The sequence below is a fragment of the Pteronotus mesoamericanus genome, unplaced genomic scaffold, assembly GCF_021234165.1.
Source record: "Pteronotus mesoamericanus isolate MK-2021 breed Mesoamerican mustached bat unplaced genomic scaffold, CSHL_Meso_final contig_24, whole genome shotgun sequence".
Classification (NCBI taxonomy): domain Eukaryota; kingdom Metazoa; phylum Chordata; class Mammalia; order Chiroptera; family Mormoopidae; genus Pteronotus; species Pteronotus mesoamericanus.
The window spans coordinates 2,516,420-2,541,993 of NW_026555100.1; the positions used below are offsets into that span (position 1 = coordinate 2,516,420).

General features: G+C 43.0%; 1 protein-coding gene across 20 annotated transcripts in view; it reads left to right on the forward strand.

Moving 5' to 3' along the window:
• The window catches only part of KCNMA1 (potassium calcium-activated channel subfamily M alpha 1), a 718,090-nt gene that overhangs the window by 616,329 nt on the left and 76,187 nt on the right, over window positions 1-25,574 (forward strand). For 10 of the 20 annotated variants that reach the window (XM_054572515.1, XM_054572498.1, XM_054572499.1 and 7 more), the window contains 3 exons: window positions 5,124-5,210; window positions 9,652-9,745; window positions 23,490-23,613. In XM_054572515.1, the coding sequence (XP_054428490.1) occupies window positions 5,124-5,210; window positions 9,652-9,745; window positions 23,490-23,613 (305 nt within the window). The remainder of the gene's footprint in view (window positions 1-5,123; window positions 5,211-9,651; window positions 9,746-23,489; window positions 23,614-25,574) is intronic. The other 10 variants (XM_054572516.1, XM_054572501.1, XM_054572502.1 and 7 more) reach the window with 1 other exon arrangement.

Consider the following 25,574-nt stretch of genomic DNA (forward strand, 5'->3'; position numbering starts at 1 on the left):
AAGTGAAAATGGAAATGAAAATATGATTGACATTTTCTGCCACTCATGTTTACTTGAAACTGTTTAAGGGGAGGAAAAACAAAAAGAAAGGTAGCATCTGAGTCAAAACATATAAGCAAATAAAAAGTTGTATCCCAAAGTGGTGATATAAATCAAAACCGTGTTAACCAGAAGGGTTTGATGGGAAGTGTGAAATAAAGTCCATGAGAGACCTGCACCTTTCTCTGTTTCTGTTTCTCACCTGGGCAGGTGGCATATCTCAGATTCCTGAGGCAGCATGATCTTTTCTCCACTCCTTTGGATGTCTGACAATTTGTAAATCCATAAGGAAGCCTTTCTTGCAAGGGTCTTCCTTAACGATCTCATGCAAACACCATGAAGTGATCAAAAGAATAGCACTTGTTTTATGTTCACCTTGTCCAGTGCTGAACAAGGGAGCCTATAGACACATGTGTGGAGTAAGAGAACTTCTTTGTAAGGACAGGCAGGGTGGCAGAGCTGGCACCGAGAACACCCTCGGGAGAGGGGCAGGGCACGGCCAGGACTGGAGTGAGGCCATTACCCTGGGGACCAAACTTAGGGGAGCTCCAAAACCCCCAGTAATTAAGATAAATGGTAATTTAATGCAGTGTTTCTAAAAAATAAAAATGCAAAAATAAATCCATGATGAGCAAAATGTCAGGATTTTAAATAAAGAGGGTAAGTAGCGTTTTTAGCACTAGCATTGAAGTCCTGGATTTCACAAGTTAGAAGGGGTTTAGAACAATCAGCACAGCAGAACACTGGCAGCTGCTCGCATTCTTAAAAGCACTTCCCATGTGCCAGGAACAGTGTTCTATAACGCACAGCTACTCTCCCTCGATGCATTGCAGAGGGACCCGATTTGTCCTTCAGTAAATCCAAATCTATTTGATAATAAACCATATTAGAGAAAGAGTTCCCTTACAGGCTCCATAAATTCCATTACAGTCCATTTTGTCTTTGTTAAATGTATGAGTTGAAAATTGCAATCCCTTTATTCACAATGATCATTTTAGACACATAGCTCAAAAAGATCAGCATTAACTTAAAAAAATATATTAGCATGCTTGTATCTATTAAGCAGCATTGCTTTGTAGGCTCCAGCTGATGATTTTATTAAGTATACTGCAGGAGGGGGAAAAAATCAAGGATAATTATAAATTCATAAATACATAATTCATTGGCATAAAGTGATTTTAATGGGATGGGTGCAAATTATCTATTTCCTCATGAAAATAACAGAGATGTTCTGATTAAGCCCATAATCTAGTCTATGTGAAATTCTAACCAAACCGATGGGACACGTTTTCTGAAACTACCTTTGATAAGAAATGCATTACAAACTCATCAGTTTGGTTTCCTGTTAACAAAGAGACAGCAGCCGTCTGGATCATTCCGGATTCACAGGAAAACTGCCACACCATGTATCCTCCAACTAAAGCTGTGCAAGTTTGACAAGGGGCAGATGAATCCAGGAGTTATTGTGCAGGGGTTTAAATCTATGCAGCAGCTGACGGTTGAAATAATCATCTATATATCGCTCTGAGCTAGCTGGGGAAAGGTTGGAGCTGCATATTTTCAACATATCTAGTCTAATGGTTAATCTGTTGTCTTGTCCAGACTCTCTCGCAGGGTGGACTTGCAGCCGACACCGACAGCTTCAGGGAATTGCTCATGGTAGATGTGGTTCGCCTTGATTCTCGAAGTGCAGGGTGGATGAGTCTAACTTAGCTTGAGCTAGAAAAAGGGAAGCTCACCTGACTGGTTCTCCCAAATGCACGGGGACCTGCAGAACTAATAGTAGGTTGGGTGGTAGTGGCATTGCAGGCACTAAACTGCCTCCATCCCTCCCGACTCCGCCCAGCTTCTTCCCTTACAGTGGGCTCTGTGTGTGTTTCTTTTGTCATTTGGTTGTCTTGGCAGATTGGAAAAAAACAGTGTCCTTTTCGAAAACAGGAAATCTTAAAAAGATGTGAGAAGAGCCCTGGCTGCTGTGGCTCAGTGGATTGAGTGCCGGCCAAAGGATCGCCGGTTCTATTCCCAGTACAAGGCACATACTTGGGTTGCAGGCCAGGTCCCTGGTAGGGGGCGCGCAAGGTGCAGCCACACATTGATGTTTCTCTCCCTCTCTTTCTCCTTCCTTTCCCCTCTGTAAAAATAAATAAATAAAATCTTAAAAAAAAAAGTGAGAAGAGCAGAGATCAGCAAACTTTTTCTAACAAGGGCCAACTAATAAATATCATACGCTTTGCCAGCCATACAGTCTCCATTGCAACCACTTGACTCTTGTTGTAAAGGGAAAACAGATATAGACAATAGGTAAACAAAGAGCTGTGGCCATGTCCTAGTAAATATTTATAACCACTACTTTGAATTTCATATAATTTTAATGTTAATAAGTATTTTTCTTCTTAGATTTTGTTCCCCAACCATTTGAAAATGTAAAAACCATTTTAGCTCTTGGCGATACAAAAACATGTTCCAGACTATAGTTTACTAACCAACCCCTGAACTTGAGAAATCTATGAAGAAAGAAGGCAGCTCTTGGTGCTAGGGAATTGGCAGATTTCATTTCTGTTCAGAAGCCCTAACCTTGGCGAACATGCCCTGCCCATGCCAGGGCTACATAAATGAATCTGGTACACTTTTTGGCCTCAAATCATTTACCAGCTTGTTGGTGTTGGGAGTAGGGAGAGAAGGAAAGGTGAAAAGAGGCTGTTTTTGTTGGGCTCTTGTACATTTTCCCCAGTTTAATCAAAGTAACAGTTATCTTTCATCTACTACCTTCCCAGTCTCCAAGTTCCATAGCAATAATTCAAGGAAACTCTTTCATTTCTCATTTCAGTTGTATATTTGTTCTTAGACTTTTGTTGCTCATCCCTGTCTTCTCTCTGAGAAGCTAATTCCCAGTGATCTTTGCGCGAGACTTTTCTTTGCCCTTGAGGTGCTTGAGATAGTCTGTTCCAAGAAAAAAGAAGGAAAAGAGCAAAAGGCAACCAGATCTCCAAAAGGAATTTTCTACCAAATACTGAGTAGAACAGCATTGGGCAAGTTATTACAGCAGGCCAAGTTTTTAGTGAAGATATATGAGCTGAGATTCTAGATACTGGGACTTTGATGAATGTTGGACTCTTACCAAGATACATACAGATCAGGCTTATGGTTTGAGATGAGATGGAAGGGGGAGGGTATGGTAGGTACATCAACTCTCCCAATTTGATTCTAGAAGATTTGTTAGGCCCACAGTGTTTCTGTAGAAAACATTGCAATGCAGGTCATGTAGAATCTGTTAATATATTTATATACTACTTTTCTCTCTTCCCATGTAGGAGCTAAATTCTTTCATTACTCTGTTGATGAACTCAAACTTAAACAATTCAGGTTTGCTAGGCAGTGAATAAAGCCAGAAATACACCCTGCGATTAACTTCTACATAACCTATTGTTCCTTAAAGTCTCCCTCTCCACGCTCCTATTAGCTCCATAAAAGCCAGAAATGAAAAAGCTCCAGCAAACCTCCCTTCCCTGCCCCCTCAGCCTGCAGCGGGGTGGGTGGCCCACTTGGAGATCCTCATCGTATATAATAGCAGATTGTTGGGGGTTTTTTTCTTTAACTTATACCCTCTAGGTTTTCCATATAAGTGTATTTCTTCTTTCTCATCTAGAGGTTGTGAAATTATCCTGCCTGATAATGTAAATGATAAAGCGATTGCTCAATTGTAGTGTTACCTGTATGTTGGAGGTTGTGTTATTGTTGGCATTGCTTTTGAGAGGCAGCATCTTTCATCTTTTCATTATCTGTGTATTAATATTCTCCATGATCTTTCAAAAACAGAGATTGATCCTATCAATAATACTGCAATGTGTTTACCGAACTTCCTGGTGATGTATGCTATCCCAAGGTTGTCAGAGCAGAAACTCTCATTCCCAGGATCTCACCCGCTTTAACTCCCTGTGTTCAGGTATTGAGCTGCCCACCGATCCTCCAGGCATGGAATGTGGCTGTCTTACCTTCCTCTAGCCATGTTCAGCTACCCAGCCTCACTGGTGGGCACATGGCATTCCCCACGAGGGGACACATCCTGAAACAGCAGTCAAGTGTTCCTTTACAGGAATGATAGGAACAAACTCACCCTATAGGTTATTTATCTGGTGTGTGTTTCTTGTTGTAGTTGATTTTCCTTCATTGCTAAAGGAAACACCTTCACCCTCCCACTAGCCTGGTGTGTGTGTTAGGCAGCCAGGGTTCTGGTCATCCACGACTGTGAGCCAGGAAATGTCCCTCCATAAAACAGGCTCCATCCCATGCCCCAGTGCCAGCTCTAAGACCTTCAAGTTAAGTGGCCCAGACTTTCTGGTGAAAGTCTTGGGCGTCCATATTAGGGGGAGGTTGGATCACTTTGGGAGTTCTGTCCATTGGAATTACATGTTGCCAAATGTCTGTATGAGTACGACTGATAATGATTTTTTTCTTGGGAAGTTTGATAAACCCACAGAAATCAAGAAGCATACTCTTCAATGTCCTGTCCAGCAATTTTGCCCTCTCTTTATCGTCAGTTTTAATAAAGGAACGTTCACATCCTGAAAAACTAAAAACACACATCCACATTTCATTGATGTCCAACCAAGTATTGCAACCAAGGGGCTGAACCAACCCAGTGGTTTGAGATGAAAACGATAGTTTAACATTACAGGTTGATGATTTGGAATATAATGATCATGTAGTGGGATGCATTTTAGCAGACTTTGGGAGAAAATGGGTCTCATCTTGCTGCTAAACAAAGTTTTCCATGTCTCTGTACGTTGTAAGGGAGAGGGAAACTCTGTATATTTTTGTAAATTACTGCACAAACAAGATTGTCTTCTGATATATTATCCCTTCTGACATTGATGACAGTACCACAGCAAAAAGAATTTTAAGAAGTCATCAGGGTAACAGAAAAGGAAAAAAAAAAAAACTCTCAATGTAGCTGTGAGGAAGAAACTCTCATGTTAACTTAAAGCTGTAATTCTATTCCATGTTAAAACTGGTTTGCAACTTTTCTAATGAAAAATTTCACAAAGGATTAATTTCCATTTTCTTTTCTCATTATTGTTTGGCAGTCAAGGTTGAAGCTAGATCACGCTATTCCAAAGACCCATTTGAGTTCAAGAACGCAACTCACAATTCTCGGCTTGTGACCAAGCCAGGTGAAGGAGTCCTGGAACCCATCCCAGTTTTTAATAACTGCCCTGCAGCCCTCAATGCTCTACCTTAACATGCTGAGTTCAGTTGAAGAAGACAGATGCACTACTGTGGATTTCAGCATGCATTTAACTTGTAATGGGCAGCAAAATACCAAAGAGAAAAACCATAAAGAACAATAAATAATAATTAAAACTACCATGCCCACAAACTAGCAGCTTGCTCAAGACTTCAGTCGGAAGCCCTGTTAGCTAGATGCCTTTTACGTTCAAGCCACTTTGCATGCCTTTTACTCTGAGTGATTCCAGTGTGAATATGACATTACTAATGACCTGCTAAGTGTGTGCAGATGTGGGTTTCTCCAGATGTGGTGATTAATAACGTAATGGAGATAGCCGGTCAACCCACGTTTATGGGTCGTTTGCCTTTTATTACGTTTCTGAGTTTATTTGCTTTGAACTGTTTCTTAACTCCAGCCAACAAACTCACCTTTAAGTCTCAAAGGGCATCATCGCACTAAACCCTGTTGAGGAAACAGGGAAGAAAGAATGTGCCCCAGGCTGGAGCTGAGCAATGAGTTCATCCTGTATCGGGCACTGGATTATTTGGGAAAGCTGAAAGTGGAAATCATTGCCTATTTTATTCAAAGGGCCCACAAAGAGGCATTGGTGAGCCTTGGTACAGTGTGCAAGCTGGCCAGGCCAATAAAGAAAGGGATTTTTTTTTTTTTAAACTCAGTAAAATATATGATCATCTTGAAGTAAGCCCAGAGTTCTGGCCGGTGTTTCTGGAAGATGTTGCTTTGCTTTTGCTTGAAAACAGAATGACGATGAAAAGTCAAGTAAAATGTTGTTACAGATGTTCAACTCTGCATTTAAGGCTGTTGGAATTACCACCACATCTTAAATCAATTCCCAGAACATTGTCTGGAGGTTATGTCATCGAAATAATGAATCCTCTTTAGTCAAGTATAAGCAAACATGTTAAAACATCATTGTAACTTTAAATTAAACTCTAGCGCCAACCAAGGGATCTGAAGCCTCATTAGACTTGCCTGACATTTTTCTAGCGCTGAGTCTTCCCAAACTGTAAAACTGTTCGATTCGGTGCCTATTAGACAAGCGAGCGCTGGGAAGTTACAACAGCACATTAAGTGCTATACTTAGGGATGTGCAAAAACAAGCCCTTGAATTTTATGAGTACTTGGAGACTGGATGGAGTTCAGCCCCTATAAAAATTCTACATTGGATTCCTGAACTTGTTTGTGTTTTAAAGAAGCTGGTAAGTCAGGTTCCTTTAACAGATCGTATCTTCCTGAGGTTTCCACAGCGTGATGCAAGCGAGAATGCCGGAGACAGAGGTGTACTGAAATTAGCCACAAAGCAGGCTAAACACGAGCCTGTGAATGTGCATTGGCATTGGGTGCTTGCCCATGCCTTCAGTACATTTGTCTGTGCTGAAAGTATGTAAATTTAAGTCTCCTTTTTAATTCAGTTTTTATGCCCCTCATGTAGTCACAGAAGCCATAAAATGAAAATTATATTTTATAGCTTAACTAAAAGTTTTTCTAGATTTGCTTTCTTTAAATATGCTGAAATTGAAAGACTCTATATAGAGGATAATAATTAAATATGGTTTATATCCTACTTATGAGAAGGAAGTGATCACTGCTTCTCTTGTGGGATCTGAGCTACATGTAACAGTCTCCGTTCCACAGCATTCATATGTTTAAGCTGGAGACGTTCCCCGCCCCCCCGCCCCCGCCCGTCTCTTCAGGGAACAGATCTGCATTTCCAGGCCGAGAGTGCGGGAGGAAATCTTTGAACATGAGTTTCATTTAAGAGAACAAATCCCAGTTTAAATGCAGTATGATTGTGATGGATGATCTTTCTGACTTGCAATGAAAATAAATAGTTTCCTTGCATAGAAGGAGGCATTATTTTAGCACCAGAACGAGGTGTCTCCCTGGACCTGGCTCACAGGTATTAACTTGCAAGTCTTCCATCCGAACATCCCTGCAGGTAAACAGACAACAACGAGGTGCAAGGATAACGGGCTCTTACCCAAAGAGGGTTATTTATTGTGGACCCAGTGCAAGTGGGAAAATAAAAGTTAAGCAAAAGAATCCAGTGGAAATACCAGAGAGTGTGACTTTTTTTTAGGTCTTGACTGATATAGAAAAAACCGTGGCAACATCTGGCGACCTTGAATAAATATAAAGTTAGCCATAGTAGACTAGGTGAAAGACACTTTTGGATATTTCCTTCATTCTAACCATTAAAAAGTTTGTGTGGTAGAGAAGAAAAAACTTTCACCCCCACTGGACCCACTCCCATGCACACTTGCTATTTAGTCTGACATGCTACTCAACTAATCTAGGTCACCCTGAACATAATACAAGAGTTGCATGTGCTCCACATTAAAGGATGACCTTGTATTATGGGTGGAGTCAGTGCAAGATTTTCTACCCCATTCTAAGATGGCGAATGTGCAAAAGTATACTCACACACACCCAATCTCTCTCCATCTCAACCTCGCTGCCTTTCTACCCCATTATTGCCTGGGATGCCAGGCCCCTTGTCCTGTGAAAAGAAGATGAATTCAGGTCAAGCTCAGAGTGCCTGTTTGCTCACCGAGAGATGCATATCAACTCTAAGTGATTTTTTTCAATACCATTTATGTGGCTTGTATTTATTTCCTTTAATCTTTTAAGTGCTGTTTAGTTTCAGTGTGATTTGCTGTGGATACTCATTTCTGATAAGAGGCACTATCCTCCCAGGCACATAGTTCCTGCCGGGAGCCCGAGGTGACTGATACGGTCGCAGCCCGGGCATGGGCCTCTGAGGGGAATGGGGCGCAGGTGGTAGCATTAGTGGGCTGTGGACCTTTACAGGTGCTTTCTTGCCTTCATTTCTTCTGGAATAGCTCTCACCTTGAACAACATTCTTGTTCCCTTTTCCTGTGTCAGCCAGGATTTAGGCAGCTTCAGACTGACAGTAGAATGGCAGGGGGTGGGGGTTGCCAAGTGTGATACTTTGAAGCAGGTGCAGAGAGTACTTGGATTACTGTAATCCCTTTGGAACAATGTATCATAACATACTAAATTTATTCAGGGTTTTCAGGGAAGTACCATATAATGCATGTGCTGATACGAGTCTTTTGGATAATATCAAGTAGCTGAGATGACATTTTCTCTCCAACCTAAGGCTTGTACACCATTAACAAATGTCAAGCATCTTTTGATGTCGTCACCGCTAATATTTCTCTTCTTAGCTTTAAGGTAACTGCTGTGCATTCTGGGTTTCAGGGGTGCTTCCTCCCAGTCTGTGTTGCAGTCAACTATAAGAATCCGAGGATCCTATTTTTTCCTTTTTGACATTACAGCTTTAGCCTGAATTGTGGGGGTGGGGAGAGGAGGACTAGAATTTTGCCACCGATGCCCTTGGGTGACAGGCTGGGTACGCATCTACTAATTATCAGGCAACTCTCTTAAAAAGAAGCATGATGCAGGCTAATACATCTACAGAGCTTATTAGTGGTGTCTTTGGGCAAAGGCAGTAGACTATGCTGTGTTGTGTGTGAGCGAAGCTTCGCATTGCTTAGCGACCTGTGTCGTTCTGACATTTGGAAAACAGCCTTTGGTTTCCAATCCCTTGTGCTGCCCTCCCTCCCACCCCTCACCACATCATCAGAGATATCATTCAATGGCAACCTCCTCCTTTGTTCGGGTGCTCTTCCCCTGCCCAGTCCTCCAACCTCACTGCCCGGTCCTCCTGTCTTACTAAGTTAAGAAAAGTCCCATGTGTGCAGCCCTCCTTTTTTGAAGGTGGGGGGACAAGAGCTGAATTGGGCTGGGGATTCTCGGGCCAGCATGCTCCAATGTTCCCAGTCCTGAGTGATTGAAACATTGGCTGTCAAGGCCTCAAATCCTTGCCTCTCTCCAAGGCTCTTTCTCTGGCGCACAGGGATTAGGAACCAGTTAAGTTGGTTCACTGGCAGAAGCAGCAGGCTGTCAGCTATTGTGCTGCTATTTCAAACACAACTTTATTATCTGATTTTGGTTACAAGAAAACCCATTCAATTACCCATCCGAGCAAAGTAACCAAAATTATCTCTACGAATACTGATTGAATACCCCCATATATGCATTTTCTGTATATGGATAAATCACTACTCCTTTTCTTTCTATGGCAGGGTATTTACAAACTGTGGTAGTCTGTTTGAAGTGCATGTTCAAATGCTGGAGTGTAAAGAGGTGATGCTTTCACCTTTCCTAAGCCGGCTTCTTGGACTAACATATTTGGTCTTTGTTATTGGGTCCTAAAAGACAGTCATGAGTTCCTAGTGAGTGACTGAGCCATGAGTGTGTGTCCTTTGATATCTTGCCTGTATTTCTCAGTCTGCCCTCAAACTGTTCATAATCTCATGAGCTGCCTGTATTTCCAGTTGAAGATGAGCAGCCCTCAACGCTGTCACCAAAAAAAAAGCAACGGAATGGAGGCATGCGGAACTCCCCCAGCTCCTCGCCCAAGCTGATGAGGTAAGGAGGGGGCCTCAGGCCACGGGGGTTCCCCTCTAGCTCCTTCCCTTGCCTTTCTCACCCTCCCCATCCTGCCCAGACTCAGGCCCAAGGCCTCCTCTCTGCAGCAAGCGGGAGGCGGGGGGTGGGGATGGGATCGTTAGATGGCTTCTTAAAGGCTGGAGTATTTATTCTGTCAGCTTGTCAGCAGTTAATGATAGAGCTGAAAAAATTCTGTCATGAAAAACAGTTTGAAAAGCTGTTTGAAAAATACATAGGCTTTAAAGTCTTAGCTGTCACCGTGTCCTGTCTGTGTGTACTTCCTAAACAGCAGTGGCACTAATGATGGTGGCAACCAATCAGAGGAACTCATGTGGTTAGTTCGCCTCCAGCTATTCTCTTTCTGCTGGAGTCTCTCCGAGGACTGTTGTCTGTACTTAAGGCCATATGTGAGATGTATCATCACAATCAAAAATGAACCTGAAGATTACCTTCCTTTTATCCTGTCCATTGAAATCAAATTTCTGTTAATTGATTTTGACTGATAGAAAAAAAAATCTAATAATCTGTGGACTTGCCAAAGCAAAGTTCAAAAGTAATACAGATCTGCTCAGGCTAAAAGCAATATTAATTATGGAGTACAGTGTGTTCTCTCTCTTTCTCTTCTCTTCTCTCCACCTTTCCTTTCTTCCCTCCCCTTTTCTCTCTTTCTTGCTACCTTGACTGTAGTTTTATACAGCAGTGTCCAACCTTTTGGTGTCTCTGTACCACACTGGAAGAAGAAGAGTTGTCTTGGGGCACACATTTAATACACTGCAACACAATCGCAGAAATATCCCATAATACTTTAAGTAAATATACGATTTTGTGTTGGGTTGCGTTCACAGCCATCCTGGGCTGCATGTGGCTTGTGGGCCGCAGGTTGGGTACCTCTGTAAGTGAAGCCAAATTTCAACAGAGTTCTGCAAGTTCCTCTTCTTGGCTTCCTTATCTTTCACCTTCCTGCTTTTGTCTTTGACTCATCTGCCAATCCCAGGGCTTCTTCCCTCCAACATCCCAACCCTCTAGCGCCTCAGTGAAGCAGGGGTGATCTCAGATCAGTACTGCTCTCTGTAAGATGGTCACTACCTTGGAAACACCTGCCATCTTGATGTTACTTTCTTCTTTGCACCTGCATTGACCATTCTCCTACCTTTTGGTATTGAGATACAGTGATGGTGACTTTTCCCCTCTTCCCCCCTTATCCCACACATTCCCATCTTCGTGGCCTTCCCAAGAGCCTTTCTGGGCGCAGATGGGCAGTCCTCCATGCCGCCAAGGACTCAAGTTCCTGTGGAAGACTCATCCAGCCCCATGCCCTTTCCCATTATAACCATCTCTTCCTGTTAAATGTTTCCTTAACCGTTCTCTGCCTTCCCCTTTGCTCAGTCTTGCTCTGGTCTCGCCGATTTACATGCTTGTTTACAGTTTATGAGGAGGAATAACATGCACCAACTGCCAAGCTTCTCATTCTCATGAAGCCAGTTGTCAGGCCGGCAAGCATTTCCTGTTTACTCACCTTTAGGTAATCGCCTTATCTAATGCTAATAGTTTTATCCATTTAAAGTAGAGAAAAGCCCCAGTGCCTTCTTCTGCCTAAATTTAGAGGTACAAATAAATAAATAAAAAGAAGTCTGAAAAATCTGAAATCTTTGGAGCCAAATTCCCTGTCCCTGTTTGCTATGTAAAGTATGGTTCATTTCTTTGATCTTGAGTAATAATAATTCTGAGGAGTTACACTGTTTTCATATGCTTCAAAGCTGTGTCAAAGTTTTGCTGCTTAAGGGTACTTCTTTATTCTGTTGGCTCTTGGGTACCAAGATGACAGGTCTTCTGTACGTGGTGGAAGCTTTTTTAAGTCGTAGCCTTCAGCAAAACATCAAATTACCAAATCCAGGGTAACATACTTCTACACAAATGCCTTTCCTGTAGATATATTATACCATATATATTAAATACTTTAGTGTTACACGCTACATTTTATGTGCAATAGAAAGTGATGGTTTGAGGTAGCCTTGAGGGGACTTTTTTTCCACAAGCAGAAAAAGCTAGTGTATACCGTATCAAGTATGGTTTTTACAGGACTTTCTGCCTGAAGGCCTTTGTAAATAAGTAATGATCAACAGATTGGCTGTGGGTTTTTGAAAAGCATGCCTATGTCAGTTTGCATGATGGGGGAGAATTTTCAAAGTGGGTCTAGCTTTCATTGCCTGCCGGAGAGGGGCTGAGGGAGGCAGTCATCCTGGGCTGGAGCTGTCTCTTCCATGGTACATCAGAATTGCTAAACGTGGGTCAGGCGGTGAGCTGAAACTTGCCAAGCTACAGAACTTGCATTTCTGGTGCTGGTGCCTTTGAGCTGCTGCTGTGGCCACAGCTCCTGTCACCGGGATACTTTACCCCACCAGCCACAGGGGTCTCTCAGTTGCATTTCAGCTGGAATGGGCTCTTTCGTGACAGGTCAGAAAGTCTCAGACGCTTCTCCACTACTGTCTGCATCCCAGGTGTCCTCCATACTCTGATGTGGGAGCACAGACAGGGTATGAAGCCCAGTCTGTTTTCCTTCCTTTTCAGTGCATGAGTGAAGAACGGTGGGTTTGGTTGGGTTTGACTCTCTGGCACTGGCAATAGGGTTGCCAGGACTTTTTTTGTAGGATCCCTCCTGTTGAATGAGAGAAAACAGGGGATCATGCAGTGCCCTGTGGCTTCTCCAGGTCCGCCTACCTCTTCAAACACTCCCTGTCTGCTTTACAGAAGATACGACTCCCAGGTCCTATTCCTTGTGACCTGAAGCATCCATAAAGGAAGCTAATGACGTATTTGAAGTGGGTTTTTCGACGTGAGTTTGTGGCTTGCTGTTTGAACAGAATCAATCATTCTGAATGTGAGCAGGTTTAGTGGCCTATGGGGCAGTGGTAGGAATAGCTCCAAGAGAAACTGGAGAGCCCAGAACGGGCGAGGATGGGCTTTAATTTACCACTGTGGCTTCCGCAAATAAAACAGCCTCCTGCACGAGGGTTCCTTGCAAACTATCTGCCAGCGTACAGTGCTGCTGGGACTCAGCACTAATGGGTCCCTGTCTCCCTTTTGTTCTGGCATCAGGCTTACCCTGATTTTTAAGTGTCACTTAACTCTCAGCACAGTCATTAGGTGAACAGCCTCATTTTGTGTGCCTGGATCCCGACAGTATGTTTTTTAGTCACCCTGACAGAAAACAGCTCTTGTAGTCAGACTGAGCTAAATGGCAAGTGTCTATGCTCCAAGCCAGGGATTCCTGTGTCCTGATAGATGACCTTGGACTTCAGAGCCTCTGGGGAGGAGTGGGCCATAGAGATTCCCAGGGCCCTGTTATTTGCCTCCTTGTTGGTCTTTTCACATGGGACCGTTTAAGGAGGCTCTCCCAGCTTCCTCCATATTCACCAAGCACCCATTGCTCAGTTCTCCCTGACTGGTGGGTTTGTGCCTTGTAAGGATAAGCTATGTCTTCCCTCAGTTGTAAGACGCTCTGGGGCAAGAACTTTGTCTCTAAATAACTAAGTCAAGGACTCTTAATTTGTGTGGGGGTCATCTCTCAGACCCCATTGAACATCCAATGAAAACCCCTCTACCTCGGTGTTTATCAAATACCCAGTGGAATTCCATGTTGAAGGATTGCATCCTGCCGAGGCCGATCATGCCTGCCAAAGATGTGTGTCCTGCGTTCCTGGCTCTCTCATTCTGAGACTGCCCTACCAGAGGGCTCTGAACCTGTGCTTTGAAGAAAACAAATGTGTGTAAACTGCTGTCAATAAATGACACCCAGACCTTCCCCCCTCCTAATCCCCCCCCCCAAAAAAAAACTCTCTAGGAAGCTCCTCTAGGAGAAATAAAAAAGGTTCATTTGATATCATTTGACTAGATTCATGGATTCCCTACATCGTGCCCAGGTTACAATCACACTTGGTTCTTCCCGTGGCCACTTTCAAGCCGCAGCATCTCAAATGTGTTTTAGCTTCTGAGACTATTTCTTGGGTGGGTAGGTGGGTGGGTAGACAGTGGGGAGACAATGCTTGGGCTCCTACACTGTATCCTCAAGTGGAACCCACCAAGGCTGTGCATTTCAGGTGTCTGATTCTCTTCCTTTCTCAGATGAATTTCCATCCAGCATATGTTTAGTGAAAACCTCCTGCATTGAGATGTTGAAGAAGATCTCTGAGGGTTACAAAATAACATGCATTAGAGTAGGTGTCTGTCTTCCAAATGTTCACAGTTTAATTAATGTAGGTGTTAGCAAAATAGAGTGGAGTTTGGCTATCTACTAGCATGGGCTGTGAGAAACAGAGCGGGTGGACACCATCTCTGGTTTGGAAGGCTGAACCTGTGTGTGAAGGTTTCATTGAACCTAGCCCTGTGTGATGAGGAGAATTCTGTTGCTGAAATTTCCCACCCTGTTCATTGTTAACCAAGTGCCAGGACTCATTCCAAGAGCGTCACGCCCGGGAACTCACTGAATCCTAACTATAGCTCCATGAACAGGAATCACTCTTTCCCCACTTTACAGATGAAGAAGCTGAGTCACAGCTGTAAAGTCTAGTAAATCCAGTAAGTATTACCTAATTAGGAAGATTTGAACGCAGGTCGTTTAGCTTCCAAGCCCACACTATTAACTCCTTCACTATTCCGCCTGATGGGGGAAATAGGGAAAGTGCCTAGGCTGCAAGAAGTGACTTGGTGTGGCTGGAGCATGAGGTCCTGTGACAGTTGTCTGGCACCCACTCATGGCCTTTTCTGTCAAAGGCATTGGGAAACCCTTGCAGGTTTTTGAGGAGGCAGTGCCCTAACTTGTGTTTGGGAGGACCACAGATGGCACAGTAAGGGAGGATTTAGAACCCTCCATCGGGGCCTTCTGGAGACACATATTACATAAATACAGATGTGGGAAGAGAAGGCCCAGCCCACCCCAGCCTCTGCCAAGGTCCTTTGGGTGCCAACCACCCAGGATCTGCTGTGGATAGTGGACCAGAAACAGGCTACTTGGTCTTCCCAAGAAGGGCACAGAGCACCCCTAACACCAGTCCATGTTACACCCGTTGCTCCAGGAGCTTAGAGAACTTGGAGTAAGGTCGAGGAGCAGGGGCCATGAGGATTTACACAGGATGTGGCAGGTAGACAATTTACCAATGACACAACCCCCAGCTGGGCTAGCAAGGATAACTGACGATACCAAACACAGAAAATTAAACACTGTGAGTGGAGCTTTGTGTCATGAGACTGAGAAAATATTAGACATTTGTTTTCTGAATGGGAGGAGAAATATGATTTGAAGAAAACAGATTATCCTCTTGAGCATTTACTGATCATTAAGTGAAATAAACTTATCTGCTTGTTAAGTCCCTTTCTCTCTCCTTTGACTCATACCTTCCATGGGGTCTTTTTGTTAGGACTGTCAGCTTAGAAAGTCCTAGTAATAGAAGATGGCAAAATGGCCTGAGCCCAGTCATAGTTGGGCGCAGATGGCTGGTCTCACAAGTCCTTCCACGGGGCAGAATAAAGAAGGGAAGCACAGACGGCTTAGCTAAGTACTCTTACCTTTTAATGCACAGATAGGAAATGACAGGCCCCATGAGACTGGAGAAGAAATAGTGGGTCTCATCATACCAAGACTTGGATTTGACACCATTTTTGGACAGTAGCCCACTCAGCAGGGGGTCATTATCCTGTCCTGACATTTTCAGACATCTTGTGCACTCTCCTCTAGGACTGAGGACCCTGTCAGTTCTCCCAGATGTCCCCCAAACATAAAGGCAGACATTTCCTTCTTCCTCTGAGAATGGTGGCTGCCTAACAACAGATGACATACTAGGTGGCAGTAGTTCTTGACTATTTACTTGTTAGGCAGAAAAAGAAAATGTAACTAGGAAGTTACAGAGAAGTGGGAAAGGACCCCAGTTTTGGTGGCGTGGCTAAGACCTGTCCTGAAGATTTTTTTCAAGGTGACTCCAGAGATGGCCATCTGGTGGGAGGTGAGGGCAGTGATAGTGTGCAGCCATGTCTCGGGAGAGGTGACTGAAGAATGAGCTAAGATAGGAGCCAGAATCCAAAAGTCAGGATCTTGGCAACATAGCAGCAAATACTATATATCCAGAAATAAAATGCAGCCAGAATGAGGCACATCACTTAGGGTGCTGAAAACCCAATGTGAGCCCTTTTGAGGTTACCGCCTGAGACCCTCCTAGTCTCCTGTGGCCAGCACCACCAGAGACCCACTCACATGGCCTGAGATCCATGAGCATTGCATTCAAGGACTCAATTACTAACTGCCGTGCTGTCTTCCGTGGAGTGGAAGAAGAGAAGGGGAGACAGGAGGGTAGAAAACAGTAAGTATTGTACTTCACCAGAACTATTATTTTGTTTGTTTTTTTTATGTTTATTTGCTGACTAGCTCATAGATACAGAGATCAGCAAGTCAGCCATTAGTGTGATATCCTGGTTAGGAATTCTCATCAAGTGTTGGCACAACCTTTTGAGTTCCAGGAAGTAGGCAACCTTTCAAGTTCATGGGGTAGGCAACCTGGGTGTGCTTTGGTCACTAGTCCTATTATTTGCCATTTGAATAGGAGGATGAGGACTATGGTGAGGCATATCCAGTGCCTCCTTAAATTTTGCACCCAGGCACTCGCTTGCTTCACTCTAGTCCTGGCCTTGCTGAATAGAACCATAGACTTCTAATCTCTGTTTTGCCAACAGCTGCTGACTTTGGTAGGATTGATTTGCCACAGAGTTTCTCCGTGTGGGCAAAACTTTACAGCAATGGTTCTCAAACTTTGCCATGTATTGGAATCATCTGGAGCACCTTGTTAAAATAGAGCTTGATTCAGTAGGTCTGGGCTGGCCTGGGGAATCTGCATTTCCCTGCAGCTCCTCAGTGATGCTGCTGCGGCTGGTGTGGGGAAACACTTTGAGAAACACTGCCTACACACGTCAGGACAGTGAGAGCAGCTGACATGATGGGGGCCTCCTCTCAAAAATGTTCGTACTTGGCATTGGAGCACTCAGTAGTTGCTTAATTAAGAACATCTGCCTTGACTACCCTTGGACATCAGACATGATTCCTCCCTGCTGATCGGTTGCAGCCGCTGGCTCCAGGCACACTCCAGGCAGGCTGACTTGTTATAGATGTGTTTCAGAGTCTCCCTGCAGATCATGATGCCCTACTTCAAATACAGTCTCTGTAAAGTAGAAAATAGTTCAGGAGCCTTAGTTGTTCTCAAAAAGAACTGTCACAGGATATCAGTGATGAGTGGGCTCTCACTGGACACATTTTCTGATCTTCATAAAAGGTTGGATGAGTTTCCATTGACTCGTTTCAAAGTGTTCAGAGAATAGAAATCGTTCATTAGCTCCTCGTGTTAGTTGGTTATTTATTGAACACCTACTGTGTCCTCTCCTGGGCCCCAGAAATACACTGAAGAGTGGAATAGGAGTTTCCTGCCCTCCAGAAGCTCACCATCTAATGGGTGAGGCAGAGATGCACATATTGTCTCTGAAAGAGGATTTCTCACTTTTGTAGGAGCTCCTGGAAGGAAGGGAAACAACTAGGAGGGCAGCTTCAGGCAGAACATTTGAAGCAAACTTTGAGGCCCCAGGAATGTCCTGATAGCTGCTGTAGTGCTTGACATGATACGTAGTCAATAAAACTAGTATTTGCCACCAGATGAAAAGCCTGCAGGAAGATGAAAAATTTGCCCACAGTTTTTCAAGCCGGCTTGTAATGACAGGAGACATCTTATGTGATGAGAAATGAGGTCTTAAAAATCAAGTGAGGGAAAGGATTCAATTTTAAAACAATTTTGTTGATTTTTTTCTTTCATAACTTTTTTTTTTTTTTTTTTGGTTTGGGTTACTTGTAATTTAATGTAAAATTTCTGAAGTCCAGCGTTGAACCTACTGCTACAGAAAAAACTGGGTTTTGCTATATTTGCCTGCAAGGGGAACTGTGCTCTTTAAAATATAGTAACAGCGTCCTCACAGCAGGTTTGTTAGAAAAGGGATTTGTGGTCTTGCTTTAGGCTGTTGTCTTCAAGGCAAGCTTTCTGTGCTTATGCTGTAGCAGGGCATTTAGTTCACTTCCTGAGATTAATTGATGGCAAGTGGCATTCCTTGCTCTGCAGACCCTCAGAACAATAATCTTTTATTCTTTATTTGAAGTCAGGCATGCTTAATTTCTAGCTGTGGACTTTGGAGGTGTCAGCTGAGATTCAAGAAGTATAGATAGGAAACGTTTAACTCACTGGGGCTCCTTGTTTGCTATAAAAATGTGGGTAATCCTAAAGGGAGCCTTCCGATATTAGGACACACAAAAGCTCACCAAGCCCCAACTCATGACTGAGGCTCTCCTGAGCATGCTGTCCTGACAAGGGCTCAAGGGGTCATTCACTGCTGGTTATTCGCACAAGCGGTGCATTTCAAATTATTCTCACAATGCTGGCCTTTGCAGCTTAGGGCACAGTGGCTTCGTACACTGCAAAGGAGAAGGAACAAGATCCAGCTGCCTCCTGCAAGTGGGAGAGGTGGGATGGAGGCCAGGCAGCGCTGGCTTTCAGTCAGGAAGACCCCTCTGTCCAAAGCCCTGCCTCTCTGCTTACTAGCTGTGCTGCCACCTTAGCCACAATACTCCATTGTTTCCCATGCATACAAATGGACATGTCAGGACTTGACTCATATAATCCTCAAATCAAATCCAGTAAGTAATGATAATGATTAGAGCTTCCATTTTACAGATGAAGAAACTGAGGCAAGGCACACTGAAGCAAGTAGTAGATGACCCAAGAGCTGAAGACAGACAATTTGGCTCTGGAGCTACTATGCTGTATTGTCACTAAGAAAATAGATGTTTTCCTTTCCTCTGTGGTATCCATCCCCAAAGCTCTCCCTTTAGAGACAAACTCTTGATTCCACTGAACAAATTAACTGGTGAGAGTCCAGGCTTCCTCTCTTTGCTGGGTTGGGCTGCCATAGGTATTGATCCTCAAAGGCAGTGTAAGTTAAAGACCAGAGAGTGGTTCCTGCACAGTTAGTTAGGGTAGATCTAATTATGTATGCATGTTGGAGATGGTGGGTCATGCTGGGGAGGAGAGGGACATTGGCTCAAGTTCTTTGAATAAGATATTGTGTATTTCTGGTATATTTCGATTCAAAAACTGATGGCAGGATGGTCCTCTCCCTTAACTGAACAGGTGAGACTCAGGTGCAAGAAGCATTACCAGGGTCATCAATGGACTGATATTTGCTACAGTGCCTATTTTTCTTTAAGATGAATTATTGTATTAGTTTTGTAGGGCTTCCATAATAACGTATCACAGGCTGGGTACCACAAGAGGAAAATATTTTCTGACAGTTCTGGAATCTGGAAGTCCTAGATCAAGATGTTGCCAGTGCTGGTTCCTTCAGGCCATGATGAAGGGACCTGTACCGGGCCTCCCTCCTCGGCTTGTAGATGGCTGTCTTAGTCCTGCATCTCCACATCATTTTCCCTTTGCAGGAGTCTGTGTCCAAATTTCTTTTCCTTATAAGGACGCCAGTTATATTGAATTTGGGCCAGTCTAATGACCTCGTTTTAATTTAATTACCTCTTTAAAGACTGCATCTCAAAGTAAGGTCACATTCTGAGGTAATGGGGATTAGAGCTTTAACATTCAGACTTTGTTGGGGACACAACTCAGCCCTTAACAACTGTATAACAGTGGATATACCTCCTCTTATAGAATTTCTATTACCCTGACATCCATTGGCTAAGTGGTAAGTGATGAATGAGTCATGAATTAATTCTGGTGCATTTTAGGGGAGTTGGGATTATCTTGTGAGTTGAGAAAAATATATAAATAATCAAAATGTAAAAGGCAATATCTATTACTGGTCTTGGGTTCCAACTAAGGGGTCTTTGAGGAGTTGTCTGAGAGCCTGTGGAGGTCATTCTCTTTGTCATTTTGTTAACTGTTGTTGTGGGATGCTTTGTTCAGGGAGGCTTCTGTTTGTTGGTCTTCCTTCCCATGTGCAACAGACTACCTGATTCTTCTCCTGGTCCACAGCAATGTTGGTTGTGCTCAGTGACAAATGCTTGGACTTGCTTTTACTAATATAAATGCCAAAAACCTCAATTTTGATATAAAGTTCCTGTGAACATCTGACTTCTCTCTTCACCGATGTCACAGATCTCACCACAGTGTAAGCCAATCGAAGGCACTTGCAGTCACTGTAGGAAAGATATGGTAGAGAAATTTATTCTGTCTGAACCAAAGTTTCTGTTTCTTGTGCTGTTGGAATGAATGACATTCCCAGTTTCCTCCCAGACAGTGGAATTTAGTGAATGAGGAACAGTTCTAGCCTTAATGCAACTCTGAAAGGTATCAGTCTCTCATGCTTCTTATTGCCCACCTTTGCTCCAGCAGCTTTTCTTTACTTGCTCAGTGCCCTTTGGCTTTTTGATGCCCAACAGTGGTTCCATATTTCTCAAATCCTTCTAGCCACCCCTTTCCCTAATAAGAGTACACTGCTTGAAACATTAAAGGTCTTCTAGGCTTACCCAGCCACTGTAATACAACACCCTTTAATTTCACCAGCTCCCCTGGAATGTCTGAAATGATGAGAAATCCACTGCCTTGGGAAACATGTCATCTCATTTTTGAAAAACACTTCAATTTTTTATAGCATCTTTTTTTTTTTTAAACTTGATGTTTATTCTGCTTAAATATCATACCTTGCTCCTAGTCTGCTCTCCATCAGTCATAGTCAATCAGTTGACTCCATCTCCCACTTGACCATGTTTGCACATGTGAGGACAGGTAGCATGCCTGGCCTGAGTCTTCATTACCCCAGGTTAGGCAGTACCATAGCTGACATCTGCCACCATGGTTTTAGATGCCATTCTCTGGCTCTTTTTATTTGGGCCTCAATTCTCTGAGATGGTCCTAATGGCTACTAATGGATTAACAATAAAAACATGCTGAGAGTCCTTTCCACCTTTCAGTGCTTAGATCAAATGTTACCTTCTCTGTGAAGCCTTCCTTGATCTTACTCAAATGCCAGACAATTAACAGCTTTGTTCTTAGTGTTCTCATACCACCTTGCACATTACTTTGCTGTAACACTTACCACAATGTGTCACAACTATTGATTGACATTTTCTCTGCTGCATTATGACCCTGTCTCTGATGAGGGACTATGTCTTGCTTGTTATAGTACCCTCTTCCTGGCTCAGAATAAGAGATTTATGTTTATTGGTTGCTTTTGCTGATTCAAGAAACCAAATTTCAAATTTCTGTTACCATGGTTGGTCAGAAAAGAAAATACCTTTGTTCTGGGAGATTTTTGATGATTCTCAGATCAGACCCTTTGATGAAAATCATGGATGTTTAAACTGAAGTGAGCTGGGCCAGGCTGAAGGACTTGTGGGGAATCAGCCTGGCCTATCACTGAGATGCTCCAGATGCTTCTGGATGCTCTAGCGCCAATCATGGCTTGCAACCCTGGTATCAAATTATACCCGGTGTCCCCAAACCTTTACTCCAGTTAATGAGGCTTGACATTAAAAAGCTGTCTTTTCCCCTCTCATTGAAAAGTAATTGATTATCAGGCTTGTTTATTTACTTTTCAAAGATGAGAGTTGGAGGCCAGTGTTATGAAGGAATGATTTCTTCCCAGCAAGATAAAGAACCAAAATGTATCCCCTCTCAATGAAAACACATTATCTAAAAGGGATTTTGGTCAGCTTGCTATATCATGTGCTTGTTTGCTGATGTTCCATAAACATTGTCCTGGATATCTTTTAGTTTCTGAATGCATTGGAGGCAGGCCTCAGACCTTCTTGAGATAACCCTCCTTCTCCAACCAATAAACACAGCCCTTTATCTTCTAGTCAACTTTATTATCTCCTTGCAACTGAAATATGTCCTTTTAGGCTGGGAAGGGCTCATTCTGTTCATTTTCTCAAGCCTCTTTTCTAAGGTAGTTCCTGTTCATCCACTTATCCCAGAGACTAGATGGAGATCTAAAACACTATTACCCATTCTTCAAGGACAAAAAGATCCAAACTTTGCTCTTGCCCTAATCTGTGACCAGTTTTATCAGCAACTGCCTTTTTATTCTATCATGTTTGACTGAGTTCATTATGTGAAAGATGGCCTGGTTGTTTACAACACCTCAAGACTTCCCAACAATCCAGCTACTGAGATGCTATTCCAAGGGGGAAAATTCTTCTTTAAGACCTGATATGATAGTCCATATCATAATCTAGCATGTTCGTTGAAGATAGCTTTGCATGATTGCTTCACATGGTATCACCATTTGGCATAGCTTGAAAGCAAATTCTCAGGAATAAATAAATGCAGAGATTTCCCATCTTAATGAGGTGAGAGGTTAATTGGGATGGTCATGGTGGATACCATGGAAGATCCCTTCTAGGTCTCTGGGCCATGCGGAAGGGGCTGCTGCTGCTCTCTTTGTGTTCTGAACGTCTAAGTGAGAAGTATGAGAAAAATTTCAGAGGAAGAAATACTAAAAACTAAATAAAGGTCACCTTGATGCTTGAAGTTGATTATTAAAAAGTAAAATTACTTTACAATAATTATTTGGAATTTAAACCTACTTATATTTTCAGTCTTGAAAATATGAATAGGTTTATGGACAGTATTATTCAGGAAAAATTGCTACACTGCATGGATAGCTAGCTATGCCAGGGGTCTTTTTCTAATTATACATGGTCATTGTCATAGAAACCCAAATGACCTACCTCAGAAATGAGGTACGGAATCACTGTTGGAGATAGACTCTGGACATGGATGTGGCCCAAGATGCAAGAGTGTACTTCTTACACTGTAAGCTTGTTAGACCTGATTCTGTGGAGGACTAGATATAAGCTCCTCCTTTTACACTAGTAAACAAGGCAAGAGAGGGTGAATGCAGCCCAGAGAATTCAAGACAAGTTTATTAAGATGTGTCTGAGCAAGTGGCTGTTGTGCAAGGAATGCTGCATCCGTAGGTGAAGGTGGGGTGGGGAGCAGCATCACTGGGCGGTTCGTGCAAATGCAGTTGTCAAGGCAAGGAGAGAGGCTGTTGCTTAGTATTGAAATCATGTATTCCAGATGTGGGCATTTGGTAGTCAATCTGCTCTGAAGTGACATGCTACTGAATCTTTAAAGGGCTTCAGCTGGGAAGAGCAAAATCTGATTGGGCAAATTGCTAAAATATTTAAAGTGCAGCCTGTTAAAGCTTTTACTGCGAAGAGAATCACGTCAGAAGTTGTAGTCAGAAAGAGCGAGTAATTGGCTTTCCATCCTCATGCCAGTCAGGCAGCATGAGACTCTATCCCTATTCCTTCCTCTTCATTGCCAATGCTAATAACAATGCTGTGCATGTGTGTGTGTGTGCTGGGAGGTTGCATAGCTGGTAAAATGAGAGGAGGAGAAAGAGTGAGCTATTCATAAAAAGGGAGATCAAATCCACAAATCAACATGAAGGCCATTTTAGAAAAAGGGGAATAGGAGAGAACGGCAGGATTATTACCTGAAAAAGGTCACCTGCACTTCCAGGTGGTGGTGGTTTGGGGCATTTGTCTTTGAGGCAGAAGAATGGCCTTCAGTGACGACCACTTCCCCTGCATCTTCCATCTTCTCCGAGATGTAATTCAGGGGGCACTTTTAATTTATAATTTATCACATTTTCCACTTAGGTTTTCCTGTTCTTTTCTCCCCAGGCATGACCCCTTGTTAATCCCCGGCAATGATCAGATTGACAACATGGACTCCAATGTGAAGAAGTATGACTCTACTGGGATGTTTCACTGGTGTGCACCCAAGGAAATAGAGAAAGTCATCCTGGTGAGTGACAGACCATGGAATCAATACCATCCATTGTGGTCCCAAACTACGTTTGCTAGGAATGTGGATTTCCTAACCAGATAGTGGGATAATACAGTCCCGGGTCCTAATTACTCTTGTTAAAATTCAGGGCACATATTGAAGTAACTAGAGCTCTCATCAGAACATGAACCAAGAGTAGAATTTTCCAGCTAATATTTATTGGTGCATCACCATAGGATCGCATACTGTGTGAAAAGCATCATGGGAGGCCATGTATACCTTAACTTCTGTGGATGTGGCTCTGGAGCTAGGGCCTGCCTGTGCCATTTAGTAGCTGCACAGCTTTGGGAAAGTCATTTGATCTTGCACTTTAGTTCTCTTATCTGTAAGAAAATGAGATGAGAATGACCCTAACTCATAAGGTTGTGGTGAAAATTTAAATCCAACTTAGGACTGAATAAAGTTACCTATTATCATAATTATTACTGTTAAATGTCATGAAGAACCCTGAACACTGCCTGTATTATTATGTGTTTATAACATTATCTTGTATTTGTCTAGATAATAGTTTTGCATGTTTGTGATCCTCCTTAGCACAGATGTGGACAGGCAAAGTGCTAACTATAACAATGGTGAACCATGGGTTATCTGGGAAGGCGGGAGCTCCAAGCCCTATTTCTTGGTTGGCTCATCGCTGTAGCAGCTGTGGGCTTCTCTAGTTTGTCTCAGAAATGTCAGCATAGATAACAATCCATTCTACTCTTTAGACTTGTCCTATTAACAGCTTTAGGTTTCAGTGTTTACATCACCCATCCCACAATTTATTGTCTTGCTAATTCGTGACAGTTATTAATCCATGAAAATGGATTAGTAATCAGAAAGGTCAGATGGAAGACTTCTTCTCCCTGGTGCCTCTAATCCCCAGATTGCTGTGGCCTGCTTCCTTATGTGAAAATCCGTTCATTTCTGATGTCGTGGTCCCTGTTCCTAAAAAAGAACTGTTCAGTTCCTCTAAGTGGCTTTGTCCTCCAACCCACTGGAATATTTCCTGTATTTTATCTGATTGGGTGTGTTATCTCCATTTAATTGTAATCAAGTATTACAAGCTAAAACAGCATTGTGTCAGAGACTGTCTTAGAGGTGTGAAGTTGTAGACAAAAGCACAGAAAGTCATAATTCTCAGGAAACAGCCGTTGTCCATCCTACCAGTAGTACAAATGGTTCTAATCACAAAAGTGCTTGTGTATTTACATCCTGGTGTTGCATCCACTGCATTTTTGCTCTGGTGATCTAAATTCAGCCTGGTGTTACTCACCTGTGGCAGGTTGAAGGCTGAGTGTCATATCTGGTATCTAGGGTTTTAATAAATAACAGACATCCAGTGAAAGTCCCCTACTGATATGGAAGAGTTTAGGGAGATGAGTTACTACTTTCTTCATCTGAAATAACATCATTTAACAAAACACTTATAACAATCTTTTATGTGCTAGGCATGGCTGTTGTTGATGCGGTAGAACCTCTGACAACTGTTCTCATAGAGTTTGTTTTCTAGTGGGGGCTAAGAGAAAATCTCCAGGTGGACAAATAAATACATACCATGACAGCTACTAATAAAGTGCTATGAAGAAAATAAAGCAGAGTCATGGGCTAGAAAGGCACAGGGAAATGCCATTTATTTATTTATTTATTTAATCCTCACCCAAGGATTAAATGAAGGGGGGGAGAGAGAGAGAGAGAGAGAGGAGAGGAGAGAAACATTGATGTAAGAGAGAAACATGGATCGGTATGTCCCCTGTATGTGTCCTAACTGTGGACCAAGCCAACAACCTAGGTATGTTCCCAGACCAGGAATTCAATCTGTGACCTTTAGGTACACAGAAGGATGCTCCAGCCAGTGGAGCCACACCACCCAGGGCCAGAGAGAAGTCATTTAGGCAATGTGGTCCAAGAGGCTTTCTGTAAAGTCACATTGGAGCAGA